Source organism: Rattus rattus, chromosome 16, assembly GCF_011064425.1.
Source record: "Rattus rattus isolate New Zealand chromosome 16, Rrattus_CSIRO_v1, whole genome shotgun sequence".
Classification (NCBI taxonomy): domain Eukaryota; kingdom Metazoa; phylum Chordata; class Mammalia; order Rodentia; family Muridae; genus Rattus; species Rattus rattus.
Window position 1 is genome coordinate 28,257,260 of NC_046169.1, and position 20,015 is coordinate 28,277,274.

The 20,015-nt window shown below is 49.8% G+C and overlaps 1 protein-coding gene across 3 annotated transcripts in view; it reads right to left on the bottom strand.

Moving 5' to 3' along the window:
• Nucleotides 1–20,015, bottom strand: part of Tmem132b (transmembrane protein 132B) — a 262,144-nt gene that overhangs the window by 140,974 nt on the left and 101,155 nt on the right. For all 3 annotated transcript variants that reach the window (XM_032887118.1, XM_032887120.1, XM_032887119.1), the window contains exon 3: nt 11,637–11,783. In XM_032887118.1, coding sequence (XP_032743009.1) covers nt 11,637–11,783 — 147 coding nt within the window. The remainder of the gene's footprint in view (nt 1–11,636; nt 11,784–20,015) is intronic.

Below are 20,015 nucleotides of genomic sequence, written 5' to 3' on the forward strand. Positions count from 1 at the left end.
AGCTCAAGTCGGAAGGGGGAAAAAATAAAACTCAGAGACAGGCCAAATAAGGTGGAGGAGATGGACTGGTGACTTGGACAGGGACATTGGCAATCAAATCGTCACTAGGCAACCCACAGTGCGTCTCTTCAAGCAGGTCCAACAGTGGGGCGGCACTTGACAGCAAACACTCCAGCATGGATGTCATAGCTGGTCACACCTGCAATCCCAGCATTCAGGAGGCTGAGGCCGGAGATTGCCAGGGATTCAGGGACAATCTGGGTTATAGGGTGAGTCCTGTGCCGCCATCAGTTACATTAAAATTAAAAAACAAAAACAAAAAAGTAACAGTCACATCTTTTCTGCAGGTCCTCAATCAAGAGTGAGGCAAGAGGCCCTGGCTCCTTCCGTAAGGGACAGCAACAGACAACAATGGCCCTAATGAGGCACTCCACACCAAAAGCTGTCAAATCCATCATCCCCGCTTTAGTTTTTGAAAGTGATTAAACACTTTCTTCCCTTTGGTAGTGAGATGCCCAAGACAGCCGATCTATCACGGCGTCTGATCTATCTCTGCGTGTACCGAAGTTTAGCTGCAGAGTTTCACATCCATCATTTCCTACCTGAACCACTTTTCGAAAAGGAAGGGGAATTTTAATTCTGCTTCTCGACAGCAGAGGAATTAAAGAACGGGAGTTTTTTTCTCCCATAAAACACCAGCGGCGGATACGCAAACCTAAACTGGAAGAATGCACGCCCAAACGAAGACGGTAAGCACGGCCTTCTGAGAAGTGCGGTGCCCACGGATGCCAAAAGAGGACACTGGATCTCCTAGTCCTGGAGTTACAGATGGTTGGGAGTTTCCGTGTGAGTGTTGGGGATGGAACCCAGGTCTTCCGCAAGAGCAGCCAGCGCTCTTAACCACTGAGCCACCTCCCCAGTCCTGCTGCCATTTTTAATCTCAGTAATATGTTGACCATCTTAGCCACTGTGGTACATGTGTGTCACTGGCTTTAAGTACCTTCAGGGATGTGCGACTTCATGGATGTGCCTTTGCCCTCTGTTTCTAGAACTTTCTCACTACCCCAAAAAGGAAACTCTGTTCCCATTTTCAGTCATTCCTCATCACCTCCCCCACCCCCACCCAACACCAGCCTGGGCAGGCACAACCACAAAACTGCTTCCTGTCCCGGTGGATCTGCTTATTCCGGACACTTCCACGATCTCTTTAAACAGAAAAGGAAGACCTTTGCCTCATACTATAGCGTTTCCTCCCTCCCCCCATGTCTCTATGTGTGTGGGTCTGTGTGTGCATGTCTGTTTGTGTGTCTGTGTGTACATGTCTCTGTGTGTCTCTGTGTGTGTGTCTGTGTGTATCTGTGTGTGTCTATGTGTGTCCATGTGTGTGTTTCTGTGTGTCTCTGTATTTATCTGTGTGTGTCTGTGTGTCAGTGTGTGTGTGTGTCTGTGTGTGTGTGTGTGTGTGTGTGTGTGTCCATCCTAGGGATGAGAAGAACCAGAAGAATCAGGTCCTTGCACGTGCTAGGCAGATTAGGCAGATGTCCTACCATTAAGCCACACCCCCAAGGCCCCACACTTGGGCACTCTAGGCAGAAGGCTCTACTGCCACAGAGCCATGCCCTAGCTCTTTCTCCATCATTTTCCAGATATACGCCTTGCTATTGCTTTGGCCAACATTTCATTCCTTCTCATACAGAGACCATTATTTCCTTAACCACCCAGAGATAAGGAGGACATGGGTCCCTCCTCTGTGGTTGATGGGAATGAACACGGAGTAGGTGCCATGAGAGACGGTCTAATGCATTAAGCTGGACAAACAGCTCCACCCCTAGGGTGGAAAACAGGTGCTTGTGACACCGCATTCGCAATAGCCACAAGGCGGGAGGGCACCCTTATTAATTGAAGCATCCTCTCTGTACTGCGCTCATTTTATGGGCAGAACCTCACACTCCTAGCACTGTGGATAGCCCTACCATGGCCAGGCTGAAGAACACCGTCCAAACAAAGGAAGTAAGGTCACACACCCTCCCATCCCAGGATCACCCAGAACAGCCACTCCCAAGTAAACCCTGGGCACTACATTAAGGTATTTGTTGAGTCTCTCTTTCTGAGATGCTTTTGTTCAAATTCTGTTGACTACCAGATGCAGCTTGGTGGTTCTCAAAACCCACTGTAGTGGTTTGAATATGCTTGGTTCAGGGAATGGCACTATTTGGAGGCGTGGCCCTGTTGGAGTAGGCGTGTCACTGTGGGTATGGGCTTTAAGACCCTCATCCTAGCTGCCTGGAAGGCAGTCTTCTCCTAGCAGCCTCCAGATGTTGAACTCTCAGCTCCTCCTGCACTACACATGTCTGCCTGGATGTTGTCATGCTCCTGCCTTGATGATAGCGAATTAAACCTCTGAACCTGTAAGCCAGACCCAATTAAATGCTGTCCTTATAAGAGTTGCCTTGCTCATGGTGTCTCTTCAAGCAGGAAAACCCTAAGGCACCCACATCCAGCAAAATTATAGTCAAACAGCTGTGCTCTAGAGATGGGCCTGGCTTAAGGGTCAAAAGCAACCTGCAACCCAGAGAGATACAGAGGGTAACCAGATATACAGAAGAAACACACAGTGGCATGGACGTATCTCACAAGGAAGAGTCATGAGGACAGTGATGAGTCAAGGGTATAGATCATGGAGGGAGTCAGGTGCAGGAGCGTGAGACAGTTGGTCCATGGCTGTCATACGGTGTGGGTCCATTTATGTATACATTCAAACAAAGTGATTCCCGTACATCTTAGGAGAGACCACATGCAAGGCAGGAAACACTGGGGGACTTCTAGAGAAGAACCAGTAATCTTGTCTCAATTTGGGTGCCTGAGCATCTGTACTGGCTGGTTTTGTGCGTCAACTTGACACAAGCTGGAGTTATCACAGAGAAAGGAGTCTCAGTTGTGGTAAATGCCTCCATGAGACCCAGCTGTAAGGCATTTTCTCAACTAGTGATCAAGGGGGAGGACCCAGCCCATGGTGGGTGGTGCCGTCCCTGGGCTGGTGGTCCTGGGTTCTATAAGAGAGCAAGCTGAGCAAGCCAGGGGAAGCAAGCCAGTAAGAAACATCCCTCCATGGCCTCTGCATCAGCTCCTGCTTCCTGACCTGTGTGAGTTCCAGTCCTGACTTCCTTTGGTGATGAACAGCAACGTGGAAGTGTGAGCTGAATAAACCCTTTCCTCCCCAACTTGCTTCTTGGTCGTGATGTTTGTGCAGGAATAGAAACCCAGACTAAGAGACCATCTTATACATCCAACTTTGTGACATTCAATAAAAAGACACCTCATGTCCCCTATGTCTGGGGGTTGTGCTTTATTTCCCTCTGTAAAAACATTTACTTTTCGAGTGTTTTCGAGGAGGAGCTGAAGAAATGGCTCAGTGGTTAAGAGCACTTGCTGCTCTTTCAGAGGATCCAAGTTTAATTCCCAGCACCCACATCATGTGGTTCACAGACAACTGTAACTCCAGTTCCAGGAGATCTGACACACTCTTCTAGCCTCTTTGGGGGCCTATGCTCATGTGCTTACACTCGCGCCCGCACACACACACACACACACACACACACACACACACACACACACACACACACTTCTAGTAAAGCTCTCTTCTCCGGGCTCCATTCTTCCCTAGCCATGTGATTACAGCGGCTATCTTCCAATTAAAATGTGGCCCACGCATGTGTCCCAATCACAAGCTGGGACCGGAGCCAGCCTGGCTGAGCATGAAGACTGCACCTCTGGCTCACAGGATTAGCAAACGTAATTCCCCAAACAGCCTGTGCCCAGCCCACCCACACACCAGGCACTGCAGATCAGAGCAGATTGACCCATGCTGCAGAGCCAGAGAGGCACCAGCGCCCACGGCTGCACGTCAGTTCTCCACACACAGCTGTCAGGCATCACAGCAAGTCCCTGGAGTCGTCTGGAACGAGACCTGAGTCCTCAGAATCCCATGGTGTCAGATACCTGGTCTCCCCCAAAAGCCCCTGGACCATAGTATATGCCTCCAGCTATTATCCATGATAACCAGTTACTACTCCATCACTACTGCTAGACACATGCAGGACAAGATGCCCTGCTGAAGCAGTCAGCCACTGAAGTTATTGGTGCACCATCCTCAAAGCCCGGTCTGTAGCCGGTCTTTGCTTATTTTGTGGGTTCTTTCTTCTACCCTTTTCACCCCCTGTTCTACCCTTTCAACTCTCTAACGCTAGATAAAAGAGGGAAAAGGAGGTGATGTTATTGTTAGAGTACTTCCTGCAGATTAGGGGCATTGAGTTCTTTGAGACAAGTTTGATCCTCCTCCTCCTCCTCCTCCTCTTCTTCCTCCTCCCCTTCTTCTTTTCTCCTCCTCTTCCTCCTCCTCCTTTCTCCTTCTTCCTCCTCCTCCTCTTCCTTCTCCTCCTGCTTCTCTCTTCTCCTTCTTGTTTCTTCTTTGCACAGAACTACTTAACAAACTACAACCAACAACCCACTCCATGTCTCAGTAAGAGAGGGCATTTACACGCCCTCTGAAAAGCCCACAGAATTCCAAACATCACACAATCATAGAAACTATCTGCTGCTGTCAAAGTCACTCCCTTGCTAGAGCATGAGACAAATAATAGTCAGCTGCTGTGGACAATCTGAAGCAGCCCATATTCTACACCTGGGACTAAAATGAAAACATATTCTTGTAATATTTCTGTGGTTTTTTTTAAGAAATCAAAACTCCAAAATTCTCACTACACCAGTCTGTGATGGAGTCAGATGGAAGAGGAAGTCGATGGACCACGTGATCACCAAGCTCATTACAGTGAAAACACTCACATAGAACACTCAGTACAATCCTTCCCTTCCATTCCAGATTCTCATTCTCAGCCTTCTGCGTCCATGGCCACACTACCCGGAATTCCTGCCCAGAAGACTGATGTCTCTCTGCCTAGGTGCCCAGGGCTGGCCCAATTGTCTCTCTTCATGTTGTCCATCCATGGTAGTTTGGCTGCCATAGGTTCATATGTTTCAGTGCTTGGTACCCAGTTAGTGGAACTGTTTGGGAAGGATTAGGAGGTGTGGCTTGTTAGAGAGGGCATGTCTCTAGGAGTGGGTTTTGATATTTCAAAATCCATTGCCAGACCCAGAGGTGTTATCTCTCTCTCTCTCTCTCTCTCTCTCTCTCTCTCTCTCTCTCTCTCTCTCTCTCTCCCCCTCCCTCCCTCCCTCTCTCTGCTACCTACAAACCAGGATATAAAGTACTTGGCTACTGGCCCAATACCAAACCTTCTGGCTTTCCACCATGATGATCACAAACCAACAACTGTAAGTAAGCCACGAGTGAAATGCTTTCTTTGTAAGAGATGCGTTTGTCTCCTCACAGCAATAGAACCCTGACTAAAACGGCCATTTATTTCATTTATGTATGGCTTGGTGGGTTCTTCTTTTTTTCCTGTGCTATATTGGCATGAAGGGCCTTCTCCTTACCATGACAATGAGCAGGGAGGTGCACTCCTTTTTGGCTAAGTCTCAGGGATGACAGCAGATCCTCCGCTCGGTCCCCTGAGCTCTGTCTTACCTTGGTCACTCCTCATGGCAGCCAGTGGTTCTTGTAATGTAAGGCAGGTCTTACATCCTGGGCTTTAAAGCCCTACGGTGGTGCCCAGCCTAGTCTCAATGGAATCTGAAGTCTCTTCAAAAGACATAAAGCCCTGGGAGAATGCCATCCTTGGCCACCTTGCTGGCCAGCTGTCTCCACCCTTATCCATGCACGACAGCATCCCTGACCTCTATGGTGACCCCCAGACCATGCCACAGTTGGCTGCCTGAGGGCTTGTGATGAGTGTTCCCTCCATCTCTCCCACACCTGCTCTGAGCTCTGTTCCTCAGAGAAGCCTTCCTCCACCAACCTATCTAAAGGAACCTCCAGATCCTAGGCTGTCCCCTGCCCTGTTCTCCTATTGGTAGTTATTGCCTCTGGACACCAATGAACACAATGCTTTCAACAACAGTCCGTCTCTATGAACCATGGGTAAGTCAGCTTCAGAGAACAGAGACTCTGTCCCCATGACAGCTTGTCACCAGACCCCATACCTGCTCTCAGTAAAGGCTTTGGGACCTGCTGGTGGTCACACAGGACAAAGGAGGCAGAGAGGAACTTGGGAATTGGATGTGGTTTCAGGAATGTGTGCAGCCTGCACAGACTAACACCCCGGCCCTTCACGCCTGCTCTTTTCTGCCTGGAAAGTTCTTCCCCGGACCCCTGCATGGCTAAGCCCCATTCTTCCCACCTCAGGCCAATGTTCCCAGACAGGCCTTCCCTCTGAGCATGTCCCTGGGACCCCATCTCTCTCCCATCCCCTCCACCACCCAGCCCTGTTGCTATTCTGCCCTTCTCACATCTCGACCCCACAGAATCTGGGAGGGATTTCTGATCAGCGGTATGACATCCGAGACCCTTGTGCAACAGACCCAGCTGGGGCACGTGTCTCGTGCCACCGGAGGAATTGGTGTGGAACTGATGAGGTGGAACATGTCTAAACCCTGGAAATCTCAAAAACCGATATTAGAGTCTCATCCTGAGACCGGCAGGATTGGAGCTAACTCCCTCCCTGTTTCTGTCCCTGCCTCGGAACAAGTGACCTGGAGACCTCCAATCAGGTGGTCACAGGTAGTCAGTCACTTAGTACAGCGGCCGGAATTCTTTCCCATGCAAATGAGGCGTCTCTCTAGCCTTAGCCTTCAGCCAATCACCTTTGTCCCCCTGGATATTCATACATAGATATATGGATAAAGTAGACACAGTCAAACCTACCTCAAGAAAGGAAATATGAACAAGCTAAGATTATCTCAGAGAGCTGCTTCACTGAAGACGATCAGAGGCCAAAAGAACCGTAACACTGAAATTCTCAGAGAAGGTCTTCCCCGACACCCTTCCTCCTTTCAGCCTGGTATCACCTGGACACCCCGAGAGGAAGAAATCGAAAGACATGGAACCATAGCTTTCCTCCTGGACTCTGCCTTACCCTCTGGCCTGGCAAATGGCAGCATCTGATGCCCTGGAGTGAGGGGCAGACTGTGGACCCCACCTATCCCAGACGTTGCCCTATACTCTCCAAGCCAGCAGTGTCTGGACGCCTCCAGAGGAGAAGCAGAACCCTGAACCACAGACCCTGATGCCATGCTCACTCACCACCAGCCCTGAAACTGGACCCAGTTACTAGAGAATGCAAGGGCCTTTGTGGATGTTTCGGGACGCCTAACCCAAGCATTCATTCGCTCAGGTATGTTTGTGCATGCGTGCAAATATATATATAAAGAAGAGAGGCAGGGGAGAAGGAGGAGAGGAGGTAGGGGAAACTTCGGTCAGGATGTCATATATGAGAGAAGAATAAGCAAACAAACAAATAGCACTGGTTGCTCTTCCAGAGGTCCCAGGTTCAATTCCCAGCACCCACATGGTGGCTCGAAACCATCTGTAACTCCAATCCCAGGGGCTCTAACACCCTCTTCTGGCCTCCAAGGGCACTAGGCATGCCTCCTGTACACAGACATGCATACAAAGCATTCATGTGCATAAAGTAAAAATAAATCACTCATATATATATATATATATATAGAGAGAGAGAGAGAGAGAGAGAGAGAGCACGAGCGAGGTGAACATCAATTGAGAAGGTCAATCGCTTACCATTGACTGTGGCCTCTACATGCATGTACACATGTGTGTGCTCACACACACACACACACACACACACACACACACCCCAAATGGCAGCTACTTCCTGCAGTTTGAGATCCAACTAACTGGCCAGTCACCCAGGGAACCCACCGTGCCCATGCTCTCGGACCCTCATCTCCCTTTGATTTCCTTGGGCTCCCTGTTATCTGTTCCAAACACTTCCAAATTTGCTTCTTTTCCTAATCTCTCCTCCCCGGGCAACTCCCGTGTTTCTCTTGTGGTCCGTGTCTCTGCAGCTCATGTCACACACACCCCCCGGCCTTCATTAGAATATTTCAAATGAAGACCTTTACTGCCTCCCCGCCCCCCCCGCCACGGAGCACGCTGGGCCTTCCCCGCACAACACAGTTTTAATTCTTATCGCGGGATTTCAGGCAGTTTGTACATTATATCCTATTAAACCCTCAATTCCACTTGAGGTTGTCACAATTCGGAGATTACAGTGTTCGGCGGGCGGCGGGGTGTTCTGCCGGGGATACGTGCACTTTGCTCGCCGACAGACTCAGTTACGTGAGCCTGTATTTCACACCTCATTTGATTTCACAATGAGACCGACATATAAAAAGAAGCAATTACTTATTTAGATTACGGAATCGTTTCAGAGGGATATTCGATTATGTAATGGTTTCAGGAGGATATTCATAGGTATGATCAGGCTGTCGTGCTGGAGGAGGGCTCCCTGCTGGGGGTGGGGGGAGTTGAACCCTGAACATGACGGAGACACACACACACAGAGAGGTCTCTGGGAGGGGAGCCCCTCTCATTTGAGAAACGGCTTCCTCTTTTCCATGTAGCATTTTTTTTTTAAATTTCTTCTAAAGAAGAGAAAAAAATCGCAAAAACAAAAAGGGACTTCTGAGAAGCAGAACACTTCTTTTCCATGCAAAGCATGACCGTGGGCTGCCTATATGGCTCAGTAAACAAGAGGGCTTGCTGCAAAAGCATAAGGACCTGACTTCGAACCCCTAACCCCTACGTAAAAAGCTGGGCATGTAACCCAAGCACTGTAGGGTTGTGGAGACGGGAGATGACTGTGGCTTGCAGGCAGCCAGCCAGGTTCAGTGAGAGACCCTGCCTCAGGGGAATGATGGAAACAGGACACAAGGTCTCCTCCTCTGTCCTTTGAGTGCACACTCGGCCAACGTAACATTTCAACGAATCAGTTCTCTCTGCATCTACCATGGAGACCATCTTGATAAGCCCAGGGCTCTTGGCCTCTTCCTGCCCGATGTCAGGTTGAGTGGCATTGCATTTACAGAGACAGTTCCCTCCAACTCACGTCACCCTCAGTGTTCATGTTCAAGCCCCACTGAGTGCCCACTGACTACCCTTTCCCTCCTTTCCCCATTCCGCCCAAGCCCTTGGGAACTCTGATGCAAACCCCCCGCTCTGAGTCAGTCTGGATGGATATATGATCTGAGTTGTTCCAGGAAGAGCTCAGAACAACCATCCTGGGGCTCGTGCTAGACTTAACCAGGAAAAATCAACTTCTCCCTAGAGCAGCAGTTCTCAACCTGTGGGTCGTGGCCCCCTTGGGGATTGAAACACCCTTCCGCAGGGGTCTCCTAGGACCATCAGAAAACAGACATATGTGCATTCCAATTCATAGCAGTAGCGAAATTAAAGTTATGAGGTAGCAGCGAAAATAATCTTACGGTTGGGGGGGTCACCGCAACGTGGGGAACTGTATGAAAGGGTCGCACCATTAGAAAGGTTGAGGACCACTGCCCTAAAGTGACTGTGTGGTCAGACACTAGGAGTTCCTAGTCACTACGCTGCTCCCAAGAGGGAAGGGAGGACCCTGGAGAGGGGTGGAGACAGGTTGTGGGGGAAACTCAGAGAGTGCCAGACACTTCCCCCCACCCCAACTTCTGACGTAGACCACTGTCAGCATGGACCTTAGCGGCAACCACAGGACAAGACCGCCTAGATAACCACACAGGGAGGTGCATTCTCCCACTGTGGCTATAAACTCAACAGACCCTGTGCTAAACAGAATGGGGTTACAGGCCAGGGCAGAGCCTATCTGTGAAGAACATGGCCACCTGTGCCCACTGACTACCCTCTCCATCCCCTCATGCCCTAGCAGCCAAGCCTGCCTCTCCTCAGCCGCATAGCAACACAGGAAATTTACCTCCCAAGCTGGTCTGCTCCTAGGCAGGGTTTCCACTGCCTGTTACCTAGATCCAAACCAAAACTCTGCTTGGGAGGGAGCTGGAGGGAGTCAGGAGAGGGCATTCCACTTCCTTCCAATAATTAGATACTGCTGGATAAGTCTTCGATGCACGGATGGGCTGAAAGCATTAGTAGCCATGAGGACACAAGCTTGGAAGATGCCCAAGAAGCCACACGGAATACTGCTGTGTGAACCAACTGTGGAAACAGACGCCTTCGTCTTTGCTACACGAGGCCACGAAGCCCTTTTCAGCAGCCACTTTGGGGCAATCACCTACACCTTTGCACCTGGAAGCCCTTGAGCCAATGTTGACGACTCAGGACCCAGGGTGACTGGCAGGCACACTCAGACATCCAGGGAAGCCCTGGTCATGTGATGTCACAGCCTACACTCCTTCCCTGACACTGGCTGCCCCAGGGTGTGACTGATGAGCTCTGAGTGGGAGGTGGCATAACCAGCGTCAGGCCACTCAGCCTGAGTCATCCTTCCTCCTGGAAGACACTCACGGGCAGCACAGTACGGCTCTGGGGTTGGCTGGGGTCACTTGAGAAGTGACAGCACACACCGGGCAAGTCCACGGAAAAAGCTCAGCCTCCACTCTCATGGGGGGCCCACTCACGACCCACACTGACTCATCCCCAAGGCCCATGGGTCTCCTGGGCAGTAAAAGACCCGAAGCTAGAGAAGAGAGAAAGGAGTCTAGAATGATTTACAGAGATGCTTGTCTCAGTGACCAGGGCATTGGACTTCACCCTGGGTGGCATCTGAGCTGGTGGCAGGGTCAGCAGCCATTCAGACAGGACTGCTCCTTGACCCAAGGCGGGAGACAGACAGACAGACAGACAGACAGACAGGTGCTCCATAAGGGAAGAGAATAGAGGTGACAAGGGGTGGGGCTGATGAGTTAGGAATCTTTCCATGCCCTGCTGCTGAGGTGGTCAAGCCCCTCCCTCATCCTCCCTCATCCCCTCGCCCCTCTCTCCCCTCCCCTTCACCCCTCCCTTGCCCCTCCCTCACCCCTGCTCACCACTCCCCCACCCCAGGCTGGATTCTGATCATTGCAAGGAAAGGACTTGAGATTCTGCACCCACGGCCACCCCACCCCTGACGCCCCACTTCTAATCCCACCCCAAGGAGTGGGTTCAAAACAACAGAAAAAGACTCATTTAAACAGCCAGGGGCCAGAGATGGCTCGGCGGGTAAAGGTGCTTGACTCTTGTGCCCGAGGACTTGAGTTAAAACCCGGGGCCCACGGGAGATGATGAACCAAACCCCTGAAAGCTGTCCTCTGACCTCTCCATGCACCATGACACGCAGACTGACTGACGGATGCGCACACTAATAATAACTAATAATAAATTTAAATTTTAAAAAAATAAGCAGTCGGCTGATAGCTGTGAGCACCCTACTTGCTTTATAAAAGGGCTTTCCCTTTGGCTCTCTCACTGATCCGTTCGCCCCGTTTCAGCCTTCAGTTCTTCGTGGAAACAACAGTAATAACAATATGGTTGTCGGACTCTGAACTCTAATAAATGAGAGACGGGCAGTCTCACTGTGTACTGTGCATGGGACCATAATGGATAGATGCTCGCGGCTGCTGTGCAATCCCTGCTGTGGCTGCACCAGGCTGGTGCGGCTGAAGGAAGGTCCGCCCGCCATCCTGAGCGTGTTTCTCTCTGTCCCCTGCTCTGGTCTACCACCCATCACAGGGCTCACCTGCTCTGAGTGTCCGGGTGGTGGCCCATGCAGGACAGGGCAGCGGTGGTCTGGGTACCATCCTGCTCAATTTCCTCTTGCACTGCCCACTGGTCCTCGTGGCTCACCCGCACGGCCGTAATCTTCACACCCGCAGCCGCCTTGATTCTATGACATAAGAAGAAAGTAGACACATGAGAAAAACAGATTTCATCTGGCTAGGACCATGGGAGACACCGTGGTGGTCTGAATAGGCTTGCCCCTCCCCCCAAAGACTCCTGTGTCTGAATGCTTGGCCCAACCTGAGTGGTGCTATTAGGAGGTGTGGCCTCGTTGGAGGAAGTGCGTCACTGTGGGGGTGGGCTTTGAGGTTTCCTAGACTCTGGCTTCATTCAGTGTGGAATGAGATCCTCCTCCTGGCTACCTTTGGATCAAGATATAGAATTCTTGACTTCTCCCCCACCGTGTCTGCCACGGCCATGTTTCGGGTCATGATGATACTGGACTGAACCTCCTTAAACTGTAAGCCAGCCCCAATTAAATGTTGTCCTTTATAAGAGTTGCCTTGGTCTTGATGTCTCTTCACGGCAATGAAACCCTAGTTGAGACAGACAGCATCTGTATCACATGGAGATCCCCTTCCCTGGAGACTAGGGGGGCGAGGCTGGGCGAGGCTGTGAAAGGCTTTCCTCTAAGACTGACCTTAGGGAGAGAGAGGGCTCAGTGGTTGAAGGCACTTATGGCCTGAGTTCAGCATCCAGAACCCACATGGTGGAGGGGAAAAAACCAACTTCCTTAAGGTGTCCTCTGACCTCCACACACCACCATGGCCCAGGCGCCCACCTCCACACATACAAAATAAAGAAATAAATGTAAGAGAAAAATGTAATGCTGATGTGTTCCAGACCGCGGGCACTGGCTCCCATAGGTAAACCCTGAATTGGGGAAACCAAGGCAGGAGAATTGCTACAAGTTCAAGGTCAACCTGGGAGACCCTGTCTTATGAACAAACAAGCAAATAAACAAATCGTGTCCCTTTTACAAGCGCCATAGCTTGTTGCTACACACCTCCATTTTCTGTCACCCGGTTTGAAATGAACTATTTTATGGAAATTTTATCATAGTATTAGGAAGATAGGTAAGGGGAGAGCACGTGGTAGAGAGAGAGAACAGATTGATGCTACCTCTGGTCTCCATGTATGCACCTCGGTACAGACATCCAACACGTAGCCACTAAATATATGAATAATTGTAATAAAAAATTATATAAGGAGGGAGGATGTGGGTAAGGGACCCAGGCCAGGCGTGATTGAAATGTGAGAGGAGGAGGTATATGTGTTAATGGGTGATGTCTAGGCGCCAGACCTGTCCTGAAGCCTAGCTCTGTCACCTGCCTTAGGGAGTCTGGGATGGACTTAGAGAGGCCAACCCCTGTGTGTCCATCAGATACAAAGACAGTGCACTGCCTCCCTCTCCCTCCCTGTGGCCACCTCAGCTCTAGCAAAAACAACACACCCCAGAGGCCCCAATGTCACTCCTCTGCTACCCCCTCTCCTGCATCTGATCCTTCACTCTTCCTGCTGGATTTGGGTCTTAATCTCCTCCTCCACAAAGCTTCCTTTCTGGACACCATGACACCCTAGCAGTTAATGTATGCATGCCACGAACAGAGGTGCCCTGTTCCATCCCTGCCCCTGGCCAAAGGACCGAGGGAAAAAGATGTTCCAGAACCTATGTCTACATTCAAAGTCCTTCTTGCCGAAGCTGCACCCTTTCCCTGTGGGTCCTCTAACAACTCCCACGGGGATCCTTCCTGCACATACGATGGCTCAGAAAACCCCCTTCATCATACCAATGTCAGAGCAGAAGTGGGAACCGGTGGCCTGTGAGACCCCTGTGAGACCTGAACTACATCACTGAGCTTGTGAGTCTCAGTTTCTCCTGGATGAGAGTCCCTCATCCACTGTGGTCTTGGCAGGACTAAGGATGCTCACAGAACACTGGATGACAGACCACCACTAATGGTTGAATTCAAACATTCAAGAGTAGTACTAACTACTCTTGGGAGATCTAGCTGGGCTGCTGGGCACCCACTGCCAAGCATCCTGAGCACTACTCCAAACCTCCAGGCAGAATCTAGCCATTCTCTCTGGATATGTCCTGGTCCTAATTCTGGGCAGAAACTTCTTCCCACCTCCCAAGGCAAAGCCAATCACACACACACACACACACACACACACACACACACACACACACACACACTTTTGGCACATGTCACCAAGCTTTCAAAGGATACCCTGACTCCTTCAGACACCTGACCCTGTCCAGCTCTCATATATAAGGCTTTGTCCCACAGTGTCTTCTTATGGCTATAGGGTGATGGCAACCACTCCAGACCGTACATCTTTATCCTCAGTTTGAAAAAAAAAAAAAAAAAAAAAAAAAAAAAAAGATTCTCCTCCTGAAAACAAAAATCCTAAGGCCAGTTTTTACAGGCTGATTTGATGGGGTTTTTTTCCCATAATAGATGAGGTTAATCCCGTATCAGAAGGATTTAAAAAGAAAGGGATGCAGAAAAAGAGATTCAAGTCATCGAGGAAGAAATGCGTGCTGGGTATTAAAAACACTTGTAAAGCAAAATTGTTGATATGTTGCCTGTCTCTTAAGCACAAGTTATGAGATTCTTCTTAGAGCTCAGTCTCCCAACTAAATCCCCCTTAACTTCAGGCTATATTTGTTAAAGCGATTTAAGCTCACAGAAATTCAGGTCTTAAATATTCACTAACCTTGTTTTAGAAAAAAAAAATATGTATCTTCAGACTTGGGGATATTCTTAGCACTTGGTATTTTAAAACTACAATATCCGAAGCTACGTCGAAGAGATTAGCGGCCCCGCTGCTGTGGTGAGCTGGAGGTTTCGAAGGCTAAGCCATAAAAGTGACCATCATAACGTGTCCAGAACACGTAAGGAAAGTAAGCCACGTGACTCAGTAACAAGCTAGCCACAGACAGAAGTCTTCCAGGGAATGGAGCCATCAGAATGCAAGGTTTAGGGGCTAGGGAAAGGGCTCAGTTTGTAAAGTACTTGCTGGTCTTGCTGAGGAATCCAATCGGATTCCCAGCACACAGGCCAGGAGGCTCACAGCCAGCTGTTACCCCAGATCCAAGGGAATCTGTCGCCCTCTTCTGGCCACTGCGGGTAACTGCATGAACATACACATAAAGACAGATGCCTAAATTCTGGAGGCTAGAGGAGGCAGGCCATGTTGAGAGTACATTTTTTAACAGCTCTTTAAATTTGAAAGATGGCAGAGAAAAAAATCCAAGTGAGGAGACCTTCAAGTACCTGCCACATAAGACCTGCCAGGGCACCCGCAGAGCAGACGGGGTCTCCCTCCTGCACTCTCTGGAGTGGATCCTGAAAATATATTTATTTTTGGCCTTTGAGTCAGAGAGAAAATGGGAGGCTCTAAAGAAACAAGATCTCTGAGAAGCATGGGGCTCAGCTCCAAGATCAGGGATGGGCAGGGTCTTCTGTGTGTATAGGTGTGAGCATCCCCTTGGTGGCACATGTCCACAAGGCAGGTGCCATTTCGGGAAATTATCCAAGTGTCTGACCTTTCATCTCAGCCAAAACGTACTTAGTTTAATTTATTTATTTGATACAGGGTCTTGCTATGTAGCAGCTCTGGCTGTCCTGAAATTCACTATGTAAACCAGGCTGACCTGGAACTCGTGGAGACCTACCTGCCTCTGTCTCCCAAGTGCTAGGACTAAAAATATGAGTCACCACCCTTGGGTACATACAGAGAGTGGTAAGGCCAGTGAGACTCCTGTCTGCTTTGTGATACGAGCTGTGGGCCTGTGACTTTTCTCACTACCTACAAAATATCTCCTAAGAACAATTTACAGAAAGCAGGGCTTATTTTGATTAATGGTTTAAGGGCACGGCCCATCATGGCAGCCCATCATGGCGGGGAGGCGTGGCACAGGAGCGTGAGGCAGCCGGTCACGTGACAGCCACAGTCAGGAAGCAGAGAGAGACGGATGATGGTGCTCAGCTCACTGTCTCCTGTGTATTCAGTCCAAGACCCCAACCCATGGGACAGCACTGCCCATGTTCATGACACAGCAGGTTTTCCCACCTCAGTTAATGCAATCTGAAAACTCCCTCACAGGCATGCCGAGCCTCGTTCCCTAATGGCCATAAAGAATGTTAATTTGGCGGTACCAACCATCATACTGAGCATGCCCAAAAGATGCCCCACTCTAACCTGCCAACTGTGTTCTGTGTCCCTGGGCTGAGCGTGATGGAAAGCGTGCTTCCTTCCTTCCCTCTTGAATTCTGACCTTAAACTGAGTATGCTTTGGAATGTGCTCCCCACCACCAACCAGAGGGTGCTCCCACCACCGACCAGAGGGTGCTCCTACCAACAACCAGAGGGTGTTCCCACCAACTAGAGGGTGTTCCCACCAACAACCAGAGGGTGTTCCCACCAACAACCAGAGGGTGTTCACACCAACAACCAGAGGGTGCTCCCACCAACAACCAGAGGGTGTTCACACCAACAACCAGAGAGTGCTCCCACCACCAACCAGAGGGTGCTCCCACCACCAACCAGAGGGTGTTCCCACTTGAACACATAATGTGCAGACTCCCCAATAAAATCGCCACCCTTCCTTTGCATGGAAGAGCATTATTCTAGAAACAGCGCCAATACCTTCTTTAGCATAATCTTTCCACCAAGTGTTTGTTTCTTGGCCACACTTGTGTGAGCTTTAGGCTAAGATGGGCACCTGCTGCCCTCTCTTGTCTCTTTGCTCTCTGCAATCTTCCACCCTAGAAAGTCAACTAGGATGCACACACCTCGAGACACACACCAGACATCAGGTGTCTTCTTCTATTATTCTCTCTGCCTTATTTCTTTAAGATGTTATCTCTCTATGGATCTGGAGAGGTAGCTCAGTAGTTAGAGCACTGGCTGCTTTTCCAGGAGAGCAAAGTTCAGTGCACAGCACCCAGACAGTGGTGTCCTACTTTACTGGAGATCCAAAGCCGCCTTCTGCCTCCTCAGGCACCAGGCTTGCAAGTGGTAAACAAACATACATGCAGGCAAAACACAAACAAACAAACACACTTACACATACAAAATAAACATAAACTTACAAAACCAAGACAGGACCTCTCGCTGAACCTGAAGTCCATCTTGAGGCTGCTAGACTGGTTGGCCAATCTCCCAGCATCCACCCCTCCATAGGCACAAACAGCCATGCTGGACTTCTTACATGGGTGCTGTGCATTTAAACTCAGGTCCCCGTGCACATACAGCAAGCGCTCTTAACCCACTGAGCCATCTCACTAGCCCTTTGCCAGGCATCTTTGGACCTTAGCTTTCTTTCCATAAAGCCGTAAATACTCAATGTGTCTGTGCTGGAGAGTTTCATGCTAACTTGGCTCAAGCTAAAGTCATCTGAGAGGAGGGGACCTCAATTAAGAAAATGCCTCCATGAGATCCGCTATTAATTATTAACAGTAATAATTAATTACTATCTTAATTAGTAATTAATGGCAAGAGCCTAGCCAACTGTGGATGGTGCTGCCCTGGGGCTGGTGATCCTGGGTTCTCTAAGAAAGCAGGCTGAGCAAGCATAGGGAGCAAGCCAGTAAGCAGCACCCCTCCATGGCTTCTGCACCAGCTCCGGCCTCCAGGCTTCTGCCCCATTTGAGTTCCTGTCCTGACTTCCTTTGATCATGAAGTACGATGTAGAAGCCAGATTAACCACCCCCCAAGTTGCTTTGGTGATGGTGTTTCATCACAGCAATAGGAACCCCAAGACAGCATCTAACATATTCCTGAAAGTGAACACAGGGTTCACGCCGAGGTGATACGTGTGTATCGCTTTCTGGACATATATTTGAGCACCTAAATCAGCAAGAACTGGAGCTACCCCTGAGCTGCCCACGTCCATCTCTTACGCCACTGCCACTGAATATTAACTGACAAAACCCATCCGGTCTCTGACATTTTCTGCTGTACAGAGGACCAGCTGCAATCCACCTCGGATTCACAGAAGACGAAAAAAAAGTTAGCCCTGCCATCCAAGGGCAAAAGGAGGGGATGCAGAAAGGCTGTTTAATATTCTCCCCATCCTTGTGAGGAAAGAAAGCAAATATTAAATCAAGGGAAATCTCTGGAAGCAGTCAGAGAGCTAGCCTTTGTCACATCCATCACTTTGGAATAAATATTAACAAACAAACCCAAGACAGAAAAAAGACGCGGTTCATAACTCAAAAGTCGCCTGACCTTTTATGGAATTAAACTCATTTTCTGTCGAGCCTGCTATTTGTAGAATGTTTCTGGTAACATACATTTTCACGGCTCTACCAAAGAAAGGGTCTTCCATCGGGATCTTTACGGGGGCTCATGAGCCTCAGTAAGAGGCTTTCTTCGCTCCCTCGGACATACACAGTTCTTTCCTTCCGATGTGTGGGTTATGCTCTGTTTAAGGACATGTGTCTGCAAGCAGAGTGCTCACGGCCCCCGTGACACACACGTGTGCACAGGGCACTGGAGCAGGCCCACTCTCAACACCTCTTCTCTCTCCACACTACTTCTTACGCCACGGAACTTTCTCCCATGTTCCAGACTCACGTAATGAATACTTGAAATCACCTCTGAAGGGTGCCAAGGACGGAGACGGCTCGGTGGTTAAGAGCGTTTGTTGCTCTTGCAGGGAGGGACAGAGGTTTGGTGCCCAGCACCCACATCAGGGCTCACAACCATCTGTAACTACAGATCCAATGCCCTCTTCTGGCTTCTGCAGACACTTCATGCACATGGTACGTATACACACACGTGGACATATTTAACTTAAACAAATCTAAAAGAAAGGGGGAAATTGCCAAGGACTAGCATCCTTAAAACACTCCTGGTTGAACTAAGCCTCAATCCACCCATAAATACAAACAAAACCACTCCATGTCTCTTGTCCCCCCCCCTCCACTTCGGAAAGGACCACCAGCCATGGAATGACCCAAAGCAGGAATTGGGCGCATACACCTCAACGTTTACATAGATTTCAGAGGTCAACTCTCAGGAACCTGGTCTTCATCATGGCTTCTGGGGACTTCAGGTCATCTGGCCTATGCGGCAAGCACTTTGACAGGTTGGGCCACCTTGCTACCCCCGCACCTCTTTACTTTCTAATACTTAAATCCATTTCCATCCTCATTGGGCCAGACTAACATTCTCTCTCTCTCTCTCTCTCTCTCTCTCTCTCTCTCTCTCTAAGATTTATATATTTATTTTATGTATGTGAGTGCTCTGTCTTCAGACACACCAGAAGAGGGCATCAGATCCCATTCCAGATGGTTGTGAGCCACCATGTGGCTGCTGGGATTTGAACTCAGGACCTCTGGAAGAGCGGTCAGTGCTCTTAACCACTGAGCCATCTCTCCAGCCCCAGACTAATATTTTCAACAGTAGTAGGCAACCCCTCCCAAACCAGCCCTATCCCCCTCTGAGGTCTCTTGCCCCGTTCAAAGACAGAGAAGTAGGTGGCTGTCATCCTGGGGGTCCCTGCGTGGATAGAGATGCAAAGAGCAGGAAGCAAACTGATCTTTTACCATCCACCCACATGAGTTGCTCCTGAATGGAATCATAGTAGCTCCCAGGGTCCCTCAGGGTCAGTACTGGGGTGAGGTGGAGTTCTGATGCTTCTCCCTCCAAGCTTGAAGCCAAGAGAACTTTTAGACGGCCGCTCTCCTCCCATCTGCTGAGACCCAAGGCAGTGAACTCGAGTGCCTCCGGGGAGCAGGTAGGAACGCACAGGGCACTTGGTGGGTGAATTCCCTGGGGAGCTGATAAGGAAGGCTGTGACAAAAGGCAACCAGACATTGCAGATGGTGATTCAAGCCAGAAGCGCCCAGAACGGCCAACATCTGACACTTGGTCCCCAGCTGGTGATGCTGCTGTGAAATAGCATGGGATCTTTAGAGATGGGGCCTTGTGGCAGGGGATGGGTGACTAGAGGTGTTACCCAAAAGTATGAGTCACCTGGCTTCCAGCCCAAGTGACCTCTGCCTCCCGGTGAGCAGACACTGTGTAAAAAGCAGCTACCTCTCATTCTCCTGCCATAGGTTAAGAGTCTTCCACCATGCCTCCCCCTAGCCTCAAAAGACATCCTGTCTCCTTCAAGTCCCTGTCATGGTCAGTCTGGATCCAGGGGGAAAGTCTAGCTGGATGACCAAGGTCCATGCTAACATGTTTATCCCTCTCAATCTCCCTTCATAATAAGCCCTTCGTCATCCTGTCTTATGCCAGGGGAAACTGAGGCACAGAGCACAATGCAGGGACGCTGAACTAAGCCACCTGTCCTCAGTCTTGGTTCTTGAGGCCC